General features: G+C 35.0%; 3 protein-coding genes across 3 annotated transcripts; 2 read left to right on the forward strand and 1 right to left on the reverse strand.

The window, feature by feature from the left end:
• Positions 1-880: 880 nt before the first annotated feature.
• LOC134720792 (neuronal acetylcholine receptor subunit alpha-3-like) lies at positions 881-5165 on the reverse strand. Its single transcript, XM_063583304.1, has one exon. The coding sequence runs from the start codon at positions 5061-5063 to the stop codon at positions 3738-3740; it is 1326 nt and encodes a 441-aa protein (XP_063439374.1). The 5' UTR covers positions 5064-5165; the 3' UTR covers positions 881-3737.
• Positions 5166-8889: 3724 nt separating this feature from the next.
• Positions 8890-10092, forward strand: LOC134709704 (acetylcholine receptor subunit delta-like). Its single transcript, XM_063569885.1, has one exon. The coding sequence runs from the start codon at positions 8890-8892 to the stop codon at positions 10090-10092; it is 1203 nt and encodes a 400-aa protein (XP_063425955.1).
• A 4948-nt stretch (positions 10093-15040) lies between these two features.
• LOC134709807 (acetylcholine receptor subunit delta-like) lies at positions 15041-18961 on the forward strand. The gene is made up of 2 exons (XM_063569974.1): positions 15041-15941; positions 18852-18961. The coding sequence occupies exons 1-2, from the start codon at positions 15041-15043 to the stop codon at positions 18959-18961; spliced, it is 1011 nt and encodes a 336-aa protein (XP_063426044.1).
• The last annotated feature ends 7814 nt before the right edge of the window (positions 18962-26775 follow it).

Below are 26775 nucleotides of genomic sequence, written 5' to 3' on the forward strand. Positions count from 1 at the left end.
GTTTTTGTTACAGATAAGATCAAAGTAAAATTGCAAAATTATCAAACTCATAGAACATCCGAAAAGGAAAGTCCCTTATTGAATGGCAACATCAAAAGCTTAATCACATCAAACGAATAGAAAACAACTGTCATATTCATAACATTTCCGTGTGTATAGAAAATACTTTTGCTTGGTCAATAATGGAGAATAACTCTTTTAAGTTAAAGTAATTGGTTGATTGATTGTTTGTTTTTGTCCAACACTATGAAAATAATCAACAAGTTCTTATTTTGTCTTGTATTTTGTCACTGAATATGATTTTTATACTTTCATTTTGTAGTGACTATCACGACATACATCAAACCAGACAAGTGGATCAAACAAGGAATAACCTTTAATAAAATCAAGCAAGGTTCAACCTGAGTGACTGGCAGGGTTTGTGTTGCACGAACCTGAGTGACTGGCAGGGTTTGTGTTGCACGAACCTGAGTGACTGGCAGGGTTTGTGTTGCACGAACCTGAGTGACTGGCAGGGTTTGTGTTGCACGACTTTATATTTTTAGTGGTGTTCTGTTTGATGAAAGTTGTTTGTTTGTTTGTTTGATTTGGTCAACTTTGATTTGGTTTTTTTTTCTTCGAATAATTATATGTTTTCTGCTGACAAATCAAGCTAAGACATTAACAGGAAAACCTACAGACTAAAATATAAAAAAGAAGATGTGGTATGATTGCCACTGAGACAACTTACCACAAGAGACCATCATGACACAGATATTAACAACTATAGGTCGTCGTTCGCAAAGCTCATACCAGACATAGTCGGCTATAAAAGGCCCCGAAATGAAAGTCTTTATTTCAGAGATCAAATCCTTTAATAGTTTTAAATAAGTTACTTAATAATTATTACATTAGATGTATGTTTCATTACAATACGTTATTCTGATTGGCTAATTGCACATCACATGTTATTCCGTAAGCAATTGCATGAGACAATAACATTTCATTCATGATGACACGAGGTCCCACAATAAAGTGCACAGGTGAATTTAAAAATTAAACTGCATGAAAATGGTGATTTTATAATCCTAGCTAAAAAATGTAATTATAAGTATTGAATGCTTCTTTTTGTAACTTTATAGGGTTGTAAAAGCGTTGACCGTGCGTACATTTTTAGAATGAAGCGCGGAAGCGCTTCATACAAAATGTACTTCGGTCAACGCTTTTACACCCCAATAAATTTACAATAAGAAGCATTCAATTCTTAAGTATTTCTATGATACGTATCTGGTAACTGACTTTAAAAACGGCTAAACTACTTTTAAATTTGTTTACATTTATGAATAAAAATCCACGAATGAGTCACTATGGTATAGCGCACCCTCGAAAGTGTATTGAAATATGCCCATGTTTATATTTATTATTTAGTAAATATCTATGCTTGAAATCGTCGATATTGTTAATGATTGCTTGCATTGCATATATGTTATTCTTCATTGAGTTACTACTGAATTTCATAATGTATGTGTACAAACAAGAAATCTGCCGATTTTCGTTTACAGCCGATTTCTTTGAGTGGTGTAGGGAAAGGCAGAATCTTTGGTATGCTTGCTTGTTAGCGGAACCATGAAGTAATTATTATGATATATAAACTATCCTCCTTTAAGAGTAGCCTAGTCCGACAGATATAACTAACGTATCTTTCTGTAAATAGATATAGGAAGATGTGGTGTGAGTGTCAATGAGATAACTCTCCATCCAAATAACAATTTAAAAAGTAAACCATTATAGGTTAAAGTACGGCTTTCAACACGGAGCCTTGGCTCACACCGAACAACAAGCTATAAAGGGCCCCAAAATTACTAGTGTAAAATCATTAAAACGGGATAACCAACGGTCTAATCTATATAAACAAAACGAGAAACACGTATATATTACATAAACAAACGACAACTACTGTACATCAGATTCCTGACTCAAGACAGGTGCAAACATTTGCAGCGGGATTAAACGTTTAAATGGATCCAAACCTTCTCCCTTTTTCTGAAACAATAGCAAAACATCACAACATAGAAAAACACACGATAAAATATCAATTGGCAGACTTAACTCAATCAAAAAACGTATGATTACACAATGAACGAATAAATTTGATATCTGAATACAAATGCACAATTAATTAAATATTAGAGACAAACATGATTCATGACCAAAAAGCTAACAAACAAATTCAAATAAAGCCATGGCAGGACACCACTGAGAAATATTTAACCCTTCGAAAATATTGATCAATATTCACTTTAGAAACAAACCGGTTTTAAAAAAAATAATTATAATCTTGAAGTTTATACAAATGTAGTCAGAAAAAGTGAAAAATTGAAGACATTACAAATAATCAAAGCTGGTGTACAGACAAGATCCATATAAATAAAAAAATAATAAAAAATAACAAAAAAGCATTATAAACAGCATCAACAGGTCGAATTAACATGAAAATACGATATGAGAGTACTGGCAGTTACTTACAGCTAGTTAAAAGCCCAAACCAATAAATAATAAAAAAAAAATCATGCATCAGAGACTAAAATCAACTAAAACACATCCCAGGGATTTAGTATTTTAACGTCATTAATAGACATGACTTGTGCAATGCCAACAATAAATGTATCGGTAGTGGGATAGTGAAGAGCGACTTCTATAGAAATAAAAATTAACGTGTCTGTGTCTCTATACATCTCGCCTTAAAAGATAATGAAATTTAGTTATGTTTAAATTTGCTAATGACAAAATCAATAGAAGTGCCTGTAAGACTACTTCGAAACAAGGGTAGTATACCTTACCTAGTAATGACTGCACGGTTCAGCTAACAAGTAAGCTAACCAAGGATTCTATCTTTCCATCAACACTCAATGAAATCGGCTGTAAATAGTTATCAAAAGTACCAGGATTATAATTTTATACGCCAGACGCGCGTTTCGTCTACATAAGACTCATCAGTGACGCTCAGATCAAAATAGTTAAAAAGCCAAACAAATACAAAGTTGAAGAGCATTGAGGACCCAAAATTCCAAAAAGTTGTGCCAAATACGGCTAAGGTAATCTACTCCTGGGGTAAGAAAATCCTTAGTTTTTCGAATAATTCAAAGTTTTGTAAACAGAAAATTTATAAAAATGACCATATAAATCATTCCATATTCGTAGCATTGAAAAAACAAAAGTGTACACCATATTCTTTAATAATCGTTTTGTTGTCAATATCATAATTAGTTATCAAAGGTACCAGGATTATAATTTAGTACGCCAGACGCGCGTTTCGTCTACATAAGACTCATCAGTGACGCTCATATCAAAATATTTGTAAAGCCAAACAAGTAAAAAGTTGAAGAGCGTTGAGGATCCAAAAGTCCAAAAAATTGTGCCAAATACGGCTAAGGTAAACTATGCCTGGGATAAGAAAATCCTTAGTTTTTCGGTAATTCAAAGTTTTGTAAATAGGAATTTATAAAATGACCACATTTTTTATATCCATGTCAACACCGAAGTGTTGACTACTGGGTTGGTGATACCTTCGGGGACGAAACGTCCACCAGCAGTGGCATCGATCCAGTGTTGTAAATAGTTATCAAAGGTACCAGGATTATAATTTAGTCTACAATAGACTCATCAGTGACGCTCATATCAAAATATTATAAATGATCAATATCTGACTGTTTTAATCTCATTGAAGGAAGTAGATACATGAATTAGTTATAAAAAAATTATGAAAACAAAGGAAAATCTAGTACAATTCCAAGAATATACAATAAATGTGCTACTACCATATAAAGTGCACTGAAAATGCCAAAAACAAAGTCAAGTTCTTCTCCGACATTCTTCCAGGTAATCTCCTCTTTAGAGGTAAAAGAGTTGATTTCCTCACTATTCGTTCCTCTATACTGATACTCTGATCCGTAGAGTTTTATTTTACTGATATCCAAACTATCATTGCTTTCATGTTTGTCTGTATTCTCGTCACCTTTACCTTTCGCCCCTTTCCTGCAGCAGCAACCGCATCTAAGTACACGACAAATCTTCACAAATCTTTCTCCAAGATATGAAACGGGAATATTTTCATCACGCAGATAATAACGTAGACTTGTAATGACTAGTATAACAATTACGCCACTAAATGCGACGTCAGCAAAAAGAAGAATTGATAATGTTGGTATTTGTGGATCTGAGATTGCCGGAAGACCAGAGGCGGAAATTGTTAGAAATACGGCAATAGCCAACAATACTGTAATAGAAAATCCAACGCGTTCTCCTGAATCTGCTGGTAGTAGAAAGACAAATGGATTAAGAATACACATAAGAACTATTGGCAGTATTAGGTTGAAAACAAAAAACATAGGCTTTCTCTTCAGTTTCATATGAAAATTTGCCACCTGTGGAACGGCAATTTTGGTCAGATTCGTTTCAACCAAATCCCATGTTTTATGTGGGACAAACCATTCAGTTATAAAAGCTGTTGGCCATAATATTACCTCTTTTTCGTCATATGTTGATAAAACAAATGCTAAAGTACATGTTTGTGTATCGAATGGATAATCTGTAACATCAGCTTGGCATGAAATATCGAATGCATCGCTTGGAAACCAATCAATTTGTCCAGTATAATGCACCCTCTTTACACTATCATCTTTATATAATATTTTTTGTTCTCCATACGGATTTGACATTATAAAGGTTGGTTTCCAAAATAATTCTTCATTGAATGTAAAGGAAGAAGCGCCATATTCGCTAGGATCCCATGACACAGTATTGTCTCTCCACTGAACTCCAAAAAATCCATTTAAACTTAATTTTCCGGCAACTTCGTCGAATTCCTGAATATAAGTCATATGAAAATAAAAGTAAATTATAACAGGTTCGTCCCATTTGTTGACAGGTCTCACCTCTTTGTTTCTTCCATTTGTCACATTTTGTATAAGTTCCTGTATAGGTTTGTATTCCTCCTTTTTCGATTTATCTTCTTTCTCTTCATCAGCATTGGTATTTAGTAGAAATGATAATATTATAATGATAGAGCACCAATAAGAAAACATTTTTACAACTCGCGTTTAAATTAAATCCAGTTTAAAATGAATCGTAGTAAATTGTTTAGTAAATATTTTTACGTTAATACCGTATTCATAATACCTATTCATGTGTGAAACACTCAAGAAGGCTTATTAAAGGTTATCTAATTACAATGAATGTTTGTCACTCTTACCCTTTAAAGCTTTTATCGTCTTTATCCTTATGTAAAAAAAAAAGAATTTAGCGATAGTTATTATATATTGTTTAGTTAAGTATTTCTCCAAATACTTTTAAATAAACGATAATTTAATAGTTTTCTGGTGATTTCTGTTGGCATGCTAACCAATTTTGTTTAACTGATCTATTAATGTCTAATGGTTAAATGTAACCATATTTTTTTAACAAACAAATTGTTGTTTATACATATGACAAGCCACACCATAAAATATTTACACCGTTATTGGCAGTGGGTTGCTAAGTTATACAAAATGAAAAGTAATTTGTCCGGTTTTCCACTTACCAACTTAAGGATGGTTCCTCCTCTATTTTTTTAATATTTGCCAGATTTTAAGAATCCACTGGTTTTATCCATGTATTAACATTTAAAAAATGTGCCTAGTAACCCCTACTTTTCTTTTCATGATTTTATAACATAAAGTTTAAAACGACATATTTCAAAATTTGATAAAATCTTTTTTTTCCATAGTTTTCCAACGTTAAATGTATAAAAAAGTCTAGACAGAATTATTTTCAGCCATTTCAATGGCTTATATCTGAAAAACAAAAACAAAAAACACATACTTTCTTTTTTTCTGCTTTTTATTTTTTTTATAAAAACTATCCATTCATAGCAGTCTTTTAAAAATCTTGTTTGTTTTTGTCTCGCCTTGACGGAGTCAAAAAGCGAGATAAAGATATGCTGTTTCCGGCGTCGGCGACGACGATATCAAAAATGTATTAGTTTGTGATTAGGTCTAGTTTATGGTGAACCACACGTGATAGGTCAATCATATTTGGTATGCAGTTGTATAAGCACTGGCACACCTAATTTCCTTGGAGATTATTTAGCTCTGTCCCCTCAGTTATGGTTTATTGACTTTGATTTTTTTCTCTATGTTATCATGTATTAGTTTGTGATTAAGTCAGTTCAAGGGGAACCATTAGTGGTAGGCCAATGTTAATTGGTATTCAGTTGTATAAGCATTGGCACATCTCATTTCTATATATTTGGCCTCGACCCTCAGTCACAGTCTAATGACCTTGAACCTTATCTTAGTTTACATGTATTACTTTGTGCTTAGATCAGTTTAAGATGAACTGCTAATGTAAAGTCAATTTTATTTGGTATGCAAATTTATTGGCATTTGCAAGTATCGTTTCCACGGAGATTATATAGCCCCACCCCTCTTCATGGTTCATTGACCCTAAACCTTTTACATAGTTTACATGTTCATGTTTGTATTAAGGTTTGGGAACAACTTATAATAAGTCAATGGTATTTGGTAAGCAGTTGTATTGGCATCGGCACATCTCATTTACATGGAGATTGTTTAGCCATGTAACTCAGTCAGGGTTCATTGACATATCTCTGTGATAACAGTTTTTAATCAGAGTAGCTCACATCCTTAAACCAATACTCTAAGTTTCCATAACTTCCAATAGTCACATATAAGGAGTATAGTTGTCTTTTAAAATGTATCTGAGATTCTGCTTAGACTGTATCATCAGCGTATAAATAAACTCATCAGAGACACCAGGTTTAAAAATTTATTTATACGTCAGTATTGTTTTCAGTAAATTTATAATTATGAACATATCAATAATAATTCAAAACAATACAGAGTGCTGACTACTGGGTTTGTGATACCCTCGGGGAAATAAATCTCCACCAGCTGTGTTATCGACCCAGTTGTTTTAAATAAACTCATCATAGATACCAGGATTAAAAATTGATATAAAAGGACAGACAATTTTAAATAAAAGAGGGACGAAAGATACCAAAGGGACAGTCAAACTCCTAAATCTAAAACAAACTGACAACGCCATGGCTAAAAATGAAAAAGACAAACACACCTTCTTTATTATTATTATTCTCTGAAAACATTTAAAAAAAAAAGGAAAGGAGAGATAATTCAGAGAGGTTGTCTCCCTGGAACTCCAATGGAACAAGGGAAAAGATCCGACTACTCTGATCAAAAGTGTGAATATGTAATTTGATATTCTTGTACATGTTGACAGTAACGGTTTTAATCGACTGTTTTTATGTTTTAATCAGAGCCCAGACTACAAAATGCACAATACAGTTTCTTGTTGTTTGTTTTGAACAACTCAAATAGTAAATTTACAAAAAAAATCCACTATAGAACAATATTTTATGAAGCCCACCTTATTTTCTTTTCATATCAATTCATCATCCAACAAAGAACTAAATCTGTAATTTGAGACAGGGGTTGACAGTTAAGTTTGGTAATTGTACAAAATGCCTCTAACTTGAGATGTTCGACGTAAAATTAAACAGCTGCCTTGTGTTGTTCTCAATCCGTTAATATATATAACTTATATTATATATGGTGTAGCATTCTACTGTTTTCATTGGCTATGACGATCACAGGTATTCGAAGCCTCGCTTCTATCTTAAGGTATCTTGATGCTTTTTTCTGTTTCTATGTATATTGACGACCAGAATAAAAACAAATCTTGCTAAATTTTGATTTGTGACGTCATTACGTCAAACATAACAACCATGGACGAAGCGCCGCAGCAGACGAAAAGAAAATTTCCAAGTTTAAATGCAGACTTTTAAGATTCAAGAAAGTAATACAACAAGATATGAAGTTGTTCAAAGAATATGATATTTTAATGTTAACATTATTGCAAAATGCGATTTAAAAATTCACCGACAGAACACTGATACAGGACTTTCACTCAATACGTTATATAATGGACCTGTTAGATCATATTGACAATCGGTTAATATAATCTGAACAGGTCCATATATAACATATTGATCTCGTACAAAGTCAATAATTGATAAATAATCATAAATAAATAATCAGCAGATGCACAATAATATTTTACGCTTCTAACAACAAAATATCATGATGAATTTTTCATGTACTGTTTTTTTTTTTTGGATTCGGTAAAATATTTTTACTTAGGAAAAGATCTATCTCTCTCTCTCCAATTGTGTTTGTATTTCATGCTTCAGAGATCAAAAACAAACGCGCGTCTGGCGTAAATATAAAATTTCAATCCTGGTATCTATGATGAGTTTATTCACCCCCATCTCATATGTAAGAATTTGTGTAGGTCTGACGATCCAGTTTTCCGTGAAGACAGTCAGAGTACGACTAAATGGCAAACTAAATTTTTGACAGTTTAAATTTCCATTCTTTGAAATCAATTTTACGATTTTACAGAGTATGTTTTCTATAGAAAAGCTAAAAATCTAAATAGAAAGAGAGTATCGATGTATTTCTTCCAAATAATTAACTTTCATAAGTTTTAACTGCATTATCAGGAGATAACACTTTAATTTTAATAATAAATTTATTACACGAGAGATGGCCTAGTTCTGCCTGATGTTGTAATGAAATATTTTAATGATATCGTATTAGTGTAAGTGCGACTGCTAAGCTGACTGTATTTTTTTTCGTTTTTCAAAATTAAAAAAGTGTTAAAAACTATTTGAAAAAATATAATTTTCAATTGATTTTCACAATGTCAGAGATGTATTCTATTGATTATGTTAAATTATAATTTCAAATTGTGAAATATCAAACAGTTGCATTCCAGGTTCATTCCGTTGCCTGTAAGATTATTCATAATTACTTGATTGTGGAAGGATTAAAGATGCTTGTTTTTATCATTTGTTTTTCTACTGTCAGTTTTTCTTTATGTCAAAACTCAAGTGATTTCAAAGCTCTGAAAAAGGAGCTATTCTTTTCAAAGGAATATGATAAAGATTCAAAACCTGTACAAGATTATAAGAGTACCATCTACGTAAATGTTGAATTGACATTAAACTCACTTATAACACTCGATGAAGTTCAACAAAGATTAACAACTATTGGATACCTTCATATTAGCTGGTATGATGAGTTCCTAACATGGGACCGAACACAATATGGAGACTTAGATTATATATACCTTCCTCAGTCAAGCATCTGGAAACCGGATATAACTTTACAAGATAGTTATACAGAGATGGAAGAGCTAGGTTCCGATTTGATTTTGGCGACAATCAAACATGATGGTAGTGTCAGTTGGACACCATTTCAAGTGTTTAATTCATACTGCCCAGTCTCAATGACATTCTTTCCATTTGACAGGCAAACTTGTGAATTTGTTTTCGGAGCTTGGAGTATGCAAATGAACGATATTTCCCTTCTCATAACAAATGTATCAGGAATAGCATTAGAGCGCTCTATAAAGGAAAATACAATTTGGACGGTTGTTTCCACCTCAGTAAAAGCAACACAGTACCATGAAGAATCTAGAGTGATATTTTCTATCACATTACAGAGGAAACCGTTGTATGTAATGATGCATTTAGTCCTCCCGTTAGTCCTATTAACACTTTTGAATCTGTTTACATTTGCCATACCTGCTGATAGTGGTGAACGCATGGGTTACACGGTAACCGTTTGGTTGTCCTTCGGTGTATTCCTTACTCTTGTTGGACAGTCTCTTCCAGAGAGTTCGGAATCCATATCTTTTATGGATATATTTATAGTGATGCAGCTTTTCCAAAGCACACTGGTAGTGTTACTTTCAGCCGTTTTATCCAGATTAATCGCTCGAAATGGACAGACATTTATTTCGTCATGTCTCCTAAAACGCATTGTCACCTATAAGAGAGGAAAGAGTGTGAACACAGCATCGGAGATAAAGAACGATGAAAAGGAAACTCAAATTTACATTACCTGGAAAGAGTATGTGTCCACTATTGATTTCTGCGTGTTTTGGTGTTTGCTGTCAATATGCATCCTACTGATAACTGCACTTTCATTCTACACTGTTTACAAAGCTGAATATACGCTTTCAGGGGAATGAACAAAATTCCTATCACAAACCGTACACGTACTTCAGAAAAGGGACTGCAATTTAATTTAGTCATATACGTTTTTATTCATTCTTTTATCCGTGTGGCTTTAGTGTAAGATATATGAGGAGATGGAATTAGTAGAAACAAAGCCTGGCATTTTGTTTAATTTATAATTGTATTGTACCGCTTTCATCAACATTTTTGATTACACAAATGAATATTCAGTGTTGGCGCACAAACATGATGTACATATGACTGATCGTTAGCTTTATATTGTAATTCTCTTTTTTCTTTTCTCTTGTATTCTTAGTTTCAATACTCATTCTTGCCATACGCTTGTTGTCTTCTATTAGCTTTATTACTTTTTTTCTTCATAATTTAAGGAACAACTCATTAGAGGATTACATTTTCTATTAAATTTAAGCGTTATGCTTATACACTTTCTCTTCAAATGATGACTTTATTCAGAAATGACTTGCCTGTTACCTTTAGTACGTTTTTAGATAGAACGTTCACATCAATGCACTATTGATGACGTCGATTAGTTTAAAACCAGTTAGATCATGAACGTATATGTGTAATGACACTTCAATTGTTAGATAAAGGTATACCGAATATCCTGGTAAAAAAATATCGAACTTTTGATTACCAAGTACCAAACTCCAATTTGTATCGTGATGTCTAAAGACTTATCATTACTTAATAACATATGTCATCTATCGAGGCAAAATTATAGCGAGACCCTCACAGCTCACAGAAACAAATCAGTAATACACTACGAAGAGATAATATGTAAACAATATTATCAGGTAATGAACTCATCAGTGATGAGAAAAACAAATATATTTAAAAGTTGTACAATGTTTTATTTAAGAAACAGGAAGATTTGCTTCATTAACAATTATTTTTATGTCGATTTAGAAGTTGAAACTTTAATTTAATGTAACCTTATTTTCGAAACATTATTACATTTCTCATCTGCATGTGAGGCCACAATTATAAAAAAAAATAAGGAATGAGTTGATCATATTTTTCGATCAAACTGACTTCTGAGTAACAGGCAAACAACAGAATAAACCTGTCATGTGAATTAAAAATGTTAGTATACGAGTTTTTATACTATGCTCCTATTATGTTATTTTTTTAAAAGGAAATGGATTTATATAAGTTCTTCTGGTTTCCAAATCCCAGTTTTTGTTATTGTATAATTGTATTTTGTGCACTTTTTGAAAATAAAATATTGTTTAAACTAAGTATGGTATGAGACATCTGTATCAATCTATAACAAAAACGTATTGTGTTGTGATAACGTTGAAAGAAAAAGACATTCAATATAAATTCATGGCTTTAAATATGATTGCATTTCTTTCTAGAAATATAGATCGTCATGTCCTTCTTATATTAGTGTTATGCAATAACGTTAAAGTTCTACCATTAATTTGAGGTTTGGAATTAGTTAGGTTTTTTTGCCTTTTTTGGGGATAAGACTTTTTTTTGTAGTTTTAATAGACGGGATATTCGTAGCTTGGCTTAATTCTGTTCACTTTGTACTCAGTTAATATTTTCTTAAATCCTCCTGTCCTCTCTCAGAAATTCAAATGGTCTGTACTGTTCATACAGAGATACCTTTTATAATAAACTTATCATAGATACCAGTATTAAAATTTTAGACGCGCGTTTCGTCTACAAAAGACTCACCAGTGACGCTTGAATCAAAAACAGTTTAAAAGGCCAAACAAAGTACGAATTTGAAGAGCATTGAAGACCAAAAATTCCTCAAAGTTTTGCCAAACACAGCAAAGGTAATCTATTCTTGAGGTAGAAAAGCCTTAGTATTTAAAAATCAAGTTTTGTTAACAGTTAACTCATTATTATGAACATATTAATGATAACTCAAGTCAACACAGAAGTGCTGACTACTGGGCTGGTCTTACCCTCGAGGAAGTAAATCTCCACCAGCAGTGGCATCAACCCAGTGGTTGTAAATAAACTCATCATATATACCATGAGTAACATTTTATATTTACGCCAGACACATGTTTCGTCTACAAAACAAATAAATGTTTAAAAGGCCAAATAAAGTATGAAGTTGAAAAGCATTGAAGACCAAAAAATCTTAAAAGATTTGCCAAATACAGCTGAGGTAGAAAAAAAAAAGAATTTTAATAATACAAAGTTTTGTTTACAGTTAACTTATTATTATGAAAATATCAATGATAGCTTTAGTCAACACAGAAGTGGTGACTACTGGGCTAGCGATACCCTCGAGGAACTAAATCTCCACCAGCAAGCTGATATGATAATATGATTCCTATATAAACCAGTATAGCAATTAGGAAAAGCATAAACAATATACTGTTTAATAAACCCGACATGTCCAATATAAACTGACAACATAGTTACACTTGTAAAATCGAGATAAGTAATATTAGATGGTATAATCCCAAGGAAAAAGTTCAAATGCGTGCTATTTGATGTCAGAATATATATTAACTACAATGTTAAGTGTGTCACGATGTGGTTAGCCACAAATTGTGTCCTAGAATCACGTTTTAAGTTCGTTTTCTTCAGGCAAGAACACTGTAAAAGGAGAAAAGGAAAGAAATTAACAATTTTAAACTAGTGGTAAATGGACATCCGATATGATGAAATATTTTACTGTAAGTTCAGAAATATTTACGATGTATTTATTTTAGCGAAAACGGCAACAGGTTCGGTTTTGAAAAGGTGAAAACTCACCTATTAAGCCCAATTTATATGCATTATGTTTTCTGGTCTGTGCGTCCGTTGGTTCGTCCGTTCGTCCGTCCGTTCGTCTGTCCCGCTTCAGGTTAAAGTTTTTGGTCGAGGTAGTTTGAGATGAAGTTGAAGTCCAAGCAACTTTAAACTTAGTAAACATGTTCCCTGTGATATGATCTTTCTAATTTTAATGCCAAATTAGAGATTTTATCCCAACATAGAAAATGATAGTGTAGATGAGGCATCAGTGTACTTGGGACACATTCTTGTTTAAATATTGCAATAATTATTTGAATGCATTATGTTCCCAAAGCGCAGTAATAAATCTCGCGTTTTACCATTGTCCAACAATCATAATTACAAATGGAGTCAAAAGTTTCTGAATTTACAGTCATTGAACGGCGCAGTGTTCCAAAAGGATATACTTTATAAAGTTATCAGTGAAAAACACAATCAATGTGTGGTTACTTAACAATAAATTCAAACTAGTCAAAACCAGTATTTATAAATGAACATCGAGTTATAGAAAAATAACTGATTTGGTTTTCTTTTTCCTTTTTTAAAGTTAAATGCTATTTAATATATATATTTTTATATTGTTAAGTTTTTATTCGAAAGTCTATTTTTTGTAAACAAACACCAAACACTAACAGAAACAATGACAGCATTTTATGATCTTTTAAATATACTCATTATAGATACCAGGATTAAAATTTTATATTTAGGCCAGACGCGCGTTTTGTCTACAAAAGACGCTGCAGTGACGCTCGAATAAAAAAAAGTTAAAAAGGCCAAATAAAGAGCGAAGTTAACGAAAGAGGACCAAACATTCCTAAATGTTTGCCAATGCACCTAAGATAATCTATTCCTGAGGTGGAAAACCCTTAAAAGTGTGTGGGTTGACTATTTATGTCCAAATGTGACCACTTCCCTTCAATTTACATATTAGAAATAAAGTAACATTTTTTTTTCTCGAAAAATTTCTGAAATATTTACCATTTAATAAATCTGACAACAACGCATTGGTTTGTGTTTGTTTAACATGACTTTAAGAGCCAATCAGGCAGTGGTGAGTATAACAAACAAAACCCCAATCAAGTTGACATTAATTTATATTCTAAATGTATAATAGTGCATGAATATAACATTTGTTACCTTTTCCTGTTCTTGTAATCAAGATATAATTTGGTTGAAATGCACATAAATCAACAATTGACGGGATCTAACTCCGTAAATTGAAATTCTTCTAACCTAGAATTTCAATTTACGGAGTTAGATCCCGTCAATTGTTGATTTATGTGCATTTCAACCAAATTATATCTTGATTACCAGAACAGGAAAAGGTAACAAATGTTATATTCATGCACTATTATACATTTAGAATATAAATTAAAATTAAAATTATAGCGAACATTTATTGTTGCAATGTCAGGGAAAACTGTATATATCTGAATATCTGCCATGTTTTGATTGATAATTTGCATATTTTTTAAAGTCTGGCATGCACTTCAAATCAGCAAATATTTTTTCAGATACACAACACGCTTTTGACATCAAGGTAGCACGATTGGTTGTTACGTTTTAGCTTTCTTGGATTGTGTTTTTTGTATATTTTCAAGGACATGCATTTTTTTATCTGCTTGTTTGATTCGTAAAGTTGGTGCTTGTTTTTTTTATCTTGTTTCATGTTTCAGTGTACTTTATTTTTTTCTAAATGTGAAGCGCATAGATTTTTTTGTTATTATATAATGCACTCTATAATAGTGCATATATTCATTTATTTATAATGCGTGCGAGATTAAATTTATAAAATCAATTTACGCATCACAGAAAATAGAAGCATGATGAATTATTCCTGACAATAAATTCTATAATTATAAAAAGGGATTCAAAATTCTTAAATTTAATTCACAGGAGATGTCTTAGTTATGTCGGATAGGAATTTTTAATGACGCATTTTAATGAAATCGTGTCCGTGTAAGTGAGAATGCTAAACCGCATCTATTCTTTTGTGTTTTAAAATGAAAAAGTGAGCAAAAACTGTATCTATATTTTTTTTAAAGCTTGAATTGATTTTTACAAAGTCAGAAAAGTATTCTATTGATCCTTTAAAATTACAATTTTAAAGTGTGAACTACCAAAGAGTTGCATTCCTGGTTTATTTCGTTGCCTGCAAGATTATTCATAATCAATTTAATTATTGTGGAAGGATTAAAGATGATTGTTTTTATCATTTGGATTTCTACTGTAAGTTTTTCTTTATGCCAAAACTCAAGTGATGTCAAAGCTTTGAAAAGAGAGCTATTCGTAACTAAGGAATATGATAAGGATTCCAAACCTGTACAAGATTATGAGAGTACCATCTACGTAAATGTTGAATTGACATTAAACTCACTAATAACACTCGATGAAGTTCAACAAAGATTAACAACTATTGGATACCTTAATATAAGTTGGCATGATGAGTTTCTAACATGGGACCGAAAACAATATGGAGACTTGGACTATATATACCTTCCTCAGTCAGAGATCTGGAAACCGGATATAACCTTACAAGATAGTTATACAGGGATGGAAGAGCTTGGTTCTGATTTGATATTGGCGACAATCAGACATGATGGTAGTGTCAATTGGACACCGTTTCAAGTATTTAATTCATACTGTCCAGTCTCAATGACGTTCTTTCCATTTGACAGGCAAACTTGCGAATTTGTTTTCGGAGCTTGGAGTATGCGTCTGAAAGATGTTTCCCTTCTAATAAAAAATGTGTCAGAAATAGCATTGGAGCGCTCAATAAAAGAAAATACAATTTGGACGGTTGTTTCAACCTCAGCAAGTACAGCACAGTACCATGAGGAATCTCTAGTGATATTTTCTATCACATTACAGAGGAAACCGTTGTATGTTATGCTGAATATGGTTCTCCCATTAGTCCTTTTATCACTTTTGAATCTGTTTACATTTGCCATACCTGCTGATTGTGGTGAACGCATGGGTTACACGGTAACCGTTTGGTTGTCCTTCGGTGTGTTCCTTACTATAATTGGACAGTCTTTGCCAGAGAGTTCGGAATCCATATCTTTTATGGATATATTTATAGTGATGCAGCTATTCCAAAGTACACTGGTGGTGTTGCTCTCAACCATTGTATCCCGATGTTGTGCTCGAAATGGACAGACATTTATTTCGTCATGTCTCCTGAAACGCATTGTAACCTATAAGAGAGGAAAGAGTGTGAACACATCATCGGAGATTACGAACGATGCAAAGAAAACTCAAATTTACATTACATGGAAAGAGTATGTGTCCACTATTGATTTCTGTTTGTTTTGGTGTTTGCTGTCAATATGCATACTTTCAATTACCGCACTTTCATTTTACACCGTTTACAAAGCTGAGTACACGCTTTCAGGAAAATGAATAACAATTCTTTTACAAACCATACAAGTATGAGGACTGAAAAATGAGTCAGTCGTGAATGTTTTTTTTTTCATTTTATCATTATGGCTAAACTGCAAGATATGCATTGTAGAAGGAGATGGGTTCAGTAGAAGCAAAGCCTGGAAATTTGTTTAATTGTTTAATTGTATTGTACCGCTTTTATCAACATTTTCATTTACACAAATGAGTATTCAGTGTTGGCGCACAAACATGATGTACATATGACTGCTCGTTTGTAATTATATCATGAATTATTTTTTTTCAATATTCATTATATGCCATAAGCTAGCTATCGTCTATTAGATTCACTGTCATTATTTTTCTTAATAATTTAATGTCCATGAGAACACTTAAATTTTTATCCAAATTCAAGCGGTAAGCTTATGCAGTTCTATCTCAAATGATGACTAAATTATAATTTATTTCTATGCCTGAAACCTTTAATACTTTCTTCAAAAATGTCCCCAATCTCTGTCACTAAGAAGCGGAATCCTATTCATTATGAAAACCTCGTCTCTGGTTATACCCTTCTTCATTGTTATATCTTGCCACTAATTGATTATTCATGAATACCTCATCCTTGGTCATATCCTTCTTCATTGTTATATCTTGCCATTAATTGATTATTGTGGTATAGGTTGGGTAAGATCTCTCTAACTAAGAAGCGGAACCCAATTCATCATGAATACCTCATCCTTGGTTATACCCTTCTTCATTGTTATATCTTTCCACCAATTGATTAATCATGAATACCTCATCTCTGGTTATACCCTTCTTCATTGTTAAATCTTGCCACTAATTGATTAATCATGAATACCTCATCTCGGGTTATACCCTTCTTCATTGTTATATCTTGCCACTAATTGATTAATTATGAATACCTCATCTCTGGTTATACCCTTCTTCGTTGTTATATCTTGCCACTAATTGATTAATCATGAATACCTCATCTCTGGTTATACCCTTCTTCATTGTTATATCTTGCCATTAATTGATTAATCATGAATATCTCATCCTTGGTCATACACGTTGTACCCTTCTTCATTGTTATATCTTGCCACTAATTGATTATTGTGGTATAGTTTGGAGTATATCGCTCTCACTGAGAAGCGGAACCTAATTCATCATGAATACCTCATCATTGGTCATACCCTTCGTCATTGTTATATCTTTCAACCAATTGATTAATCATGAATACCTCATCTCTGGTTATACCTTCTTCATTGTTATATCTTGCCACTAGTTGGTAAATCAGGAATACCTCATCTCTGGTTATACCCTTCTTCATTGTTATATCTTGCCACTAATTGATTAATCATGAATACCTCATCTCTGGTTATACCCTTCTTCATTGTTATATCATGCCACTGATTTATTAATCATGAATACCTCATCTCTGGTTATACCCTTCTTCATTGTTATATCTTGCCACTAATTGATTAATCATGAATACCTCATCTCGGGTTATACCCTTCTTCATTGTTATATCTTGCCACTAATTGGTTAATCATGAATACCTCATCGTTGGTTATACCCTTCTTCGTTGTTATATCTTGCCACTAATTGATTAATCATGAATACCTCATCCTTGGTCATACCCTTCTTCAGTGTTATATCTTGTCACTAATTGATTACACGTTATATAGTTTGGAGTAGTTGTAGCAGTCGGTGGTTTAATTAGGATCTTAAAATTACAAAAGAGAGCTGCTAGATTAATACTAGAAACAGACCTTTTTGCTACTTCTGAACCCTAATGGGTTATTGAAACAATTAAACTGGAATATTATAGTTTTCAATACAACTTGAAAAATGTCAGAAAATTAAACGTGATAACATACCCAAACAGTTTTCAATATTTTTGTATGAATAAAATTGATGTATATACTGTCTTCTGATTGGTTAAAAATAACTGTGTAACCCTTCTAAAATAAAATATTGTTGTTGCTGTTGTTGTTGACTCAGCAAAATATTTAGGCTTTGACATATCAAAAGACTTATCTTGAAACACCCACACAAATGCTGTCACTTAGAAGGCAAACGACACCCTTTCTATCCAAAGAATAATCATCGGAAAGTGTCGAATAAAAGCCAGATAACGAGCATTTAACACCTTCGTAAGACCAACTGTAGAGTACGCCACAAGTGCATGTGACCCCTACAAAAAACCAACTTGAATTGGTTCAATGCAGAGGAGCCACATTTCTTTCCAACGACTACCAACAAACAAGCAGTGTTAGTCTCATGCTCAATAACCTTGGATGGGAAACCCTGCAATCAAGAAGAAACAAATTTATAACCATCTTACTTTACAAGATAGTCATTCACCTTGTAGACATCCCAATAGAACCATATCTCATACTAACATTTCTACGTTTCTACTCGATAACAGAACATCAGATACCTCCAACCACACTGTCGAATCCTAACATACCAACATTCCTTCTATCTGAGCGCCATCGGAATTTGGAACTACCTGCCACAGCCACTGGCCAGTTTAACAACTCTCGATGGGTTCAAACTGCCTACCTCTATCATCTCCTTAATTGTAATTAATGGATTTTAACTATAAATATTTAATTGTATATAGAGGATAGCATTAGTGGTATTGTAGGTTTACACCAGTGTGAATATATACAAAATGAGTCCGACATAGAAGAAGCAGTAGAAGAACAACAAAAGTCACCAATGAAATGTTGAAGTCGATTGGTTAAAAACCAGTAAGATCATGGAAGTATATTTATATTGACAAAGGTTAAATCGAGTATCCCGGGCATAAATACGATTTTTTATTCACCATTTAAGCTGTTAAAAATGTACAAAACCCTAACTTGTATCGTGATGGCTAAAGACTCATCGGTACTCACTAACATATTACCTTAGATGTATTTGGCAAAACGTTTAGGAATTTTGGTCCTTAATGCTCTTCAACTTCTTACTGTATTTGGCTTTTTTAAATTTTTGGATTCGAGCGTCACTGATGCGTCTTTTGTAGACGAAACGCGAGTCTGGCCTATATATACAAAATTAAGTCCTGGTATCTATGATGAGTTTATATATGTCACCCGTCCAGACAAAATTATAGCGAGACCCTCACAGCTAAGTATGGTTTTAGATATCGTTATAGTTTAAAACTCGTCGGTACTCAGTAACATTTGTCACCTGTCGAGACAACATTAAAACGTGACCCTCATAGCTAAGTATGGTTTTAGATATCGTTATGGCTTAAGACTCATCGGTGCCCAGTAACATCTGTCACCTGTCGAGACAACATTTATGCGAGACCCTCACTGCTAAGTATGGTTTATGATATCGTTATGGCTTAAGATTCATCGGTACTCAGTAACATTTGTCACCAGTCGAGACAACATTAAAACGTGACCCTCATAGCTAAGTATGGTTTATGATATCGTTATGGCTTAAGATTCATCGGTACTCAGTAACATTTGTCACCAGTCGAGACAACATTAAAACGTGACCCTCACAGCTAAGTATGGTTTTAGATATCGTTATAGTTTAAAACTCGTCGGTACTCAGTAACATTTGTCACCTGTCGAGATAACATTAAAACGTGACCCTCATAGCTAAGTATGGTTTATGATATCGTTATGGTTTAAAACTCATCGGTACTCAGTAACATCTGTCACCTGTCGAGACAACATTAAAACGTGACCCTCATAGCTAAGTATGGTTTATGATATCGTTATGGCTTAAGACTCATCGGTACTCAGTAACATTTATCACCTGTCGAGACAACATTAAAGCGAGAACCTCACTGCTAAGTATGGTTTATGATATCGTTATGGCTCAAGACTCCTCGTTACTCAGTAACATCTGTCACCTGTCGAGACAACATTAAAGCGAGACCCTCACTGCTAAGTATGGTTTATGATATCGTTATGGCTTAAGACTCATCGGTACTCAGTAACATCTGTCACCTGTCGACGAGACAGCATTGAAGCGGGACCCTCACTGCTAAGTATGGTTTATGATATCGTTATGGCTTAAGATTCATCGGTACTCAGTAACATCTGTCACCTATCGAGACAACATTAAAGCGAGACCCTCACAGCTAAGTATGGTTTCTGATATCGTTATGGCTTAAGACTCATCGGTACTCAGTAACATCTGTCACCTGTCGAGACAACATTAAAGCGAGACCCTCACTGCTAAGTATGGTTTATGATATCGTTATGGCTTAAGACTCATCGGTACTCAATAACATCTGTCACCTGTCGACGAGACAGCATTGAAGCGGGACCCTCACTGCTAAGTATGGTTTATGATATCGTTATGGCTTAAGATTCATCGGTACTCAGTAACATCTGTCACCTATCGAGACAACATTAAAGCGAAATCCTCACAGCTAAGTATGGTTTCTGATATCGTTATGGCTTAAGACTCATCGGTACTCAGTAACATCTGTCACCTGTCGAGACAACATTAAAGCGAGACCCTCACTGCTAAGTATGGTTTATGATATCGTTATGGCTTAAGACTCATCGGTACTCAATAACATCTGTCACCTGTCGAGACAACATTAAAACGTGACCCTCATAGCTAAGTATGGTTTATGATATCGTTATGGTTTAAGACTCATCGGTACTCAGTAACATCTGTCACCTATCGAGACAACATTTAAGCGAGACCCTCACTGATAAGTATGGTTTATGATATCGTTATGGCTTAAGACCCATCGGTACTCAGTAACATCTGTCACCTGTCGAGACAACATTAAAGCGAGACCCTCACTGCTAAGTATGGTTTATGATATCGTTATGGCTTAAGACCCATCGGTACTCAGTAACATCTGTCACCTGTCGAGACAACATTAAAACGTGACCCTCATAGCTAAGTATGGTTTATGATATCGTTATGGCTTAAGATTCATCGGTACTCAGTAACATTTGTCACCAGTCGAGACAACATTAAAACGTGACCCTCACAGCTAAGTATGGTTTTAGATATCGTTATAGTTTAAAACTCGTCGGTACTCAGTAACATTTGTCACCTGTCGAGACAACATTAAAACGTGACCCTCATAGCTAAGTATGGTTTATGATATCGTTATGGTTTAAAACTCATCGGTACTCAGTAACATCTGTCACCTGTCGAGACAACATTAAAACGTGACCCTCACAGCTAAGTATGGTTTATGATATCGTTATGGCTTAAGACTCATCGGTACTCAGTAACATCTGTCACCTGTCGAGACAACATTTATGCGAGACCCTCACTGATAAGTATGGTTTATGATATCGTTATGGCTTAAGATTCATCGGTACTCAGTAACATCTGTCACCTATCGAGACAACATTTAAGCGAGACCCTCACTGCTAAGTATGGTTTATGATATCGTTATGGCTTAAGACTCCTCGGTACTCAATAACATCTGTCACCTATCGAAACAACATTAAAGCGAGACCCTCACTGCTAAGTATGGTTTATGATATCGTTATGGCTGAAGACTCCTCGGTACTCAGTAACATCTGTCACCTATCGAAACAACATTAAAGCGAGACCCTCACTGCTAAGTATGGTTTATGATATCGTTATGGCTTAAGACTCATCGGTACTCAGTAACATCTGTCACCTATTGAGACAACATTTAAGCGAGACCCTCACAGCTAAGTATGGTTTTAGATATCGTTTTAGCTTCAGACTCATCGGTACTCGGTAACATCTGTCACCTGTCGAGACAACATTAAAGCGAGACCCTCACTGCTAAGTATGGTTTATGATATCGTTATGGCTTAAGACTCATCGGTACTCAGTAACATCTGTCACCTGTCGAGACAACATTTATGCGAGACCCTCACTGATAAGTATGGTTTATGATATCGTTATGGCTTAAGATTCATCGGTACTCAGTAACATCTGTCACCTATCGAGACAACATTTAAGCGAGACCCTCACTGCTAAGTATGGTTTATGATATCGTTATGGGTTAAGACTCCTCGGTACTCAATAACATCTGTCACCTATCGAAACAACATTAAAGCGAGACCCTCACTGCTAAGTATGGTTTATGATATCGTTATGGCTGAAGACTCATCGGTACTCAGTAACATCTGTCACCTATCGAAACAACATTAAAGCGAGACCCTCACTGCTAAGTATGGTTTATGATATCGTTATGGCTTAAGATTCATCGGTACTCAGTAACATCTGTCACCTATCGAAACAACATTAAAACGTGACCCTCACAGCTAAGTATGGTTTATGATATCGTTATGGTTTAAGACTCATCGGTACTCAGTAACATCTGTCACCTATCGAGACAACATTTAAGCGAGACCCTCACTGCTAAGTATGGTTTATGATATCGTTATGGCTTAAGACTCATAGTTACTCAGTAACATCTGTCACCTGTCGAGACAACATTAAAACGTGACCCTCATAGCTAAGTATGGTTTATGATATCGTTATGGCTTAAGACTCATCGGTACTCAGTAACATTTATCACCTGTCGAGACAACATTAAAACGTGACCCTCACAGCTAAGTATGGTTTATGATATCGTTATGGCTTAAGACTCATCGGTACTCAGTAACATCTGTCACCTGTCGAGACAACATTAAAACGTGACCCTCACAGCTAAGTATGGTTTTAGATATCGTTATAGTTTAAAACTCGTCGGTACTCAGTAACATTTGTCACCTGTCGAGACAACATTAAAACGTGACCCTCATAGCTAAGTATGGTTTATGATATCGTTATGGTTTAAAACTCATCGGTACTCAGTAACATCTGTCACCTGTCGAGACAACATTAAAACGTGACCCTCACAGCTAAGTATGGTTTATGATATCGTTATGGCTCAAGACTCCTCGGTACTCAGTAACATCTGTCACCTGTCGAGACAACATTAAAGCGAGACCCTCACTGCTAAGTATGGTTTATGATATCGTTATGGCTTAAGACTCATCGGTACTCAGTAACATCTGTCACCTATTGAGACAACATTTAAGCGAGACCCTCACAGCTAAGTATGGTTTTAGATATCGTTTTAGCGTCAGACTCATCGGTACTCGGTAACATCTGTCACCTGTCGAGACAACATTAAAGCGAGACCCTCACTGCTAAGTATGGTTTATGATATCGTTATGGCTTAAGACTCATCGGTACTCAGTAACATCTGTCACCTGTCGAGACAACATTTATGCGAGACCCTCACTGATAAGTATGGTTTATGATATCATTATGGCTTAAGATTCATCGGTACTCAGTAACATCTGTCACCTATCGAGACAACATTTAAGCGAGACCCTCACTGCTAAGTATGGTTTATGATATCGTTATGGCTTAAGACTCCTCGGTACTCAATAACATCTGTCACCTATCGAAACAACATTAAAGCGAGACCCTCACTGCTAAGTATGGTTTATGATATCGTTATGGCTGAAGACTCATCGGTACTCAGTAACATCTGTCACCTATCGAAACAACATTAAAGCGAGACCCTCACTGCTAAGTATGGTTTATGATATCGTTATGGCTTAAGATTCATCGGTACTCAGTAACATCTGTCACCTATCGAAACAACATTAAAACGTGACCCTCACAGCTAAGTATGGTTTATGATATCGTTATGGTTTAAGACTCATCGGTACTCAGTAACATCTGTCACCTATCGAGACAACATTTAAGCGAGACCCTCACTGCTAAGTATGGTTTATGATATCGTTATGGCTTAAGACTCATAGTTACTCAGTAACATCTGTCACCTGTCGAGACAACATTAAAACGTGACCCTCATAGCTAAGTATGGTTTATGATATCGTTATGGCTTAAGACTCATCGGTACTCAGTAACATTTATCACCTGTCGAGACAACATTAAAACGTGACCCTCACAGCTAAGTATGGTTTATGATATCGTTATGGCTTAAGACTCATCGGTACTCAGTAACATCTGTCACCTGTCGAGACAACATTAAAACGTGACCCTCATAGCTAAGTATGGTTTATGATATCGTTATGGCTTAAGATTCATCGGTACTCAGTAACATTTGTCACCAGTCGAGACAACATTAAAACGTGACCCTCACAGCTAAGTATGGTTTTAGATATCGTTATAGTTTAAAACTCGTCGGTACTCAGTAACATTTGTCACCTGTCGAGACAACATTAAAACGTGACCCTCATAGCTAAGTATGGTTTATGATATCGTTATGGTTTAAAACTCATCGGTACTCAGTAACATCTGTCACCTGTCGAGACAACATTAAAACGTGACCCTCACAGCTAAGTATGGTTTTTGATATCGTTATGGCTCAAGACTCCTCGGTACTCAGTAACATCTGTCACCTGTCGAGACAACATTAAAGCGAGACCCTCACTGCTAAGTATGGTTTATGATATCGTTATGGCTTAAGACTCATCGGTACTCAGTAACATCTGTCACCTATTGAGACAACATTTAAGCGAGACCCTCACAGCTAAGTATGGTTTTAGATATCGTTTTAGCTTCAGACTCATCGGTACTCGGTAACATCTGTCACCTGTCGAGACAACATTAAAGCGAGACCCTCACTGCTAAGTATGGTTTATGATATCGTTATGGCTTAAGACTCATCGGTACTCAGTAACATCTGTCACCTGTCGAGACAACATTTATGCGAGACCCTCACTGATAAGTATGGTTTATGATATCGTTATGGCTTAAGATTCATCGGTACTCAGTAACATCTGTCACCTGTCGAGACAACATTTATGCGAGACCCTCACTGCTAAGTATGGTTTATGATATCGTTATGGCTTAAGACCCATCGGTGCCCAGTAACATCTGTCACCTATCGAGACAACATTTAAGCGAGACCCTCACTGCTAAGTATGGTTTATGATATCGTTATGGCTGAAGACTCATCGGTACTCAGTAACATCTGTCACCTATCGAAACAACATTAAAGCGAGACCCTCACTGCTAAGTATGGTTTATGATATCGTTATGGCTTAAGATTCATCGGTACTCAGTAACATCTGTCACCTGTCGAGACAACATTTATGCGAGACCCTCACTGCTAAGTATGGTTTATGATATCGTTATGGCTTAAGACCCATCGGTACTCAGTAACATCTGTCACCTGTCGAGACAACATTTATGCGAGACCCTCACTGCTAAGTATGGTTTATGATATCGTTATGGCTTAAGACTCATCGGTGCCCAGTAACATCTGTCACCTGTCGAGACAACATTAAAACGTGACCCTCATAGCTAAGTATGGTTTATGATATCGTTATGGCTTAAGACTCATCGGTGCCCAGTAACATCTGTCACCTGTCGAGACAACATTAAAACGTGACCCTCACTGCTAAGTATGGTTTATGATATCGTTATGGTTTAAGACTCATCGGTACTCAGTAACATCTGTCACCTATCGAGACAACATTTAAGCGAGACCCTCACTGCTAAGTATGGTTTATGATATCGTTATGGTTTAAGACTCATCGGTACTCAGTAACATCTGTCACCTGTCGAGACAACATTAAAACGTGACCCTCATAGCTAAGTATGGTTTATGATATCGTTATGGCTTAAGACTCATCGGTACTCAGTAACATTTATCACCTGTCGAGACAACATTAAAACGTGACCCTCACAGCTAAGTATGGTTTTAGATATCGTTATGGCTTAAGACTCATCGGTACTCAGTAACATCTGTCACCTGTCGAGACAACATTTATGCGAGACCCTCACTGCTAAGTATGGTTAATGATATCGTTATGGCTTAAGACTCATCGGTACTCAGTAACATCTGTCACCTGTCGAGACAACATTTATGCGAGACCCTCACTGCTAAGTATGGTTTATGATATCGTTATGGCTTAAGACTCATCGGTACTCAGTAACATCTGTCACCAGTCGAGACAACATTAAAACGTGACCATCATAGCTAAGTATGGTTTTAGATATCGTTATGGCTTAAGACTCCTCGGTACTCAGTAACATCTGTCACCTGTCGAGACAACATTAAAGCGAGACCCTCACTGCTAAGTATGGTTTTAGATATCGTTATGGCTTAAGACTCCTCGGTACTCAGTAACATATGTCACCTGTCGAGACAACATTAAAGCGAGACCCTCACTGCTAAGTATGGTTTATGATATCGTTATGGCTTAAGACTCATCGGTGCCCAGTAACATCTGTCACCTATCGAGACAACATTTAAGCGAGACCCTCACTGCTAAGTATGGTTTATGATATCGTTATGGTTTAAGACTCATCGGTGCCCAGTAACATCTGTCACCTATCGAGACAACATTTAAGCGAGACCCTCACTGCTAAGTATGGTTTATGATATCGTTATGGCTTAAGACTCCTCGGTACTCAGTAACATCTGTCACCTGTCGAGACAACATAAAAGCGAGACCCTCACTGCTAAGTATGGTTTTAGATATCGTTATGGCTTAAGACTCCTCGGTACTCAGTAACATATGTCACCTGTCGAGACAACATTAAAGCGAGACCCTCACTGCTAAGTATGGTTTATGATATCGTTATGGTTTAAGACT

Source organism: Mytilus trossulus, chromosome 1 (genome assembly GCF_036588685.1).
Source record: "Mytilus trossulus isolate FHL-02 chromosome 1, PNRI_Mtr1.1.1.hap1, whole genome shotgun sequence".
In the NCBI taxonomy this organism is placed as follows: Eukaryota; Metazoa; Mollusca; class Bivalvia; order Mytilida; family Mytilidae; genus Mytilus; species Mytilus trossulus.

Bases quoted from the DNA above. Each gene is read 5' to 3' on its own strand.
- LOC134720792 (XM_063583304.1), bottom strand. From the start codon at position 5,063: ATGTTTTCTTATTGGTGCTCTATCATTATAATATTATCATTTCTACTA.
- LOC134709704 (XM_063569885.1), top strand. From the start codon at position 8,890: ATGCTTGTTTTTATCATTTGTTTTTCTACTGTCAGTTTTTCTTTATGT.
- LOC134709807 (XM_063569974.1), top strand. From the start codon at position 15,041: ATGATTGTTTTTATCATTTGGATTTCTACTGTAAGTTTTTCTTTATGC. The intron at 15,942-18,851 runs GTACACTGGTGG...AATTGTATATAG, and splicing joins AGTGATGCAGCTATTCCAAA to AGGATAGCATTAGTGGTATT.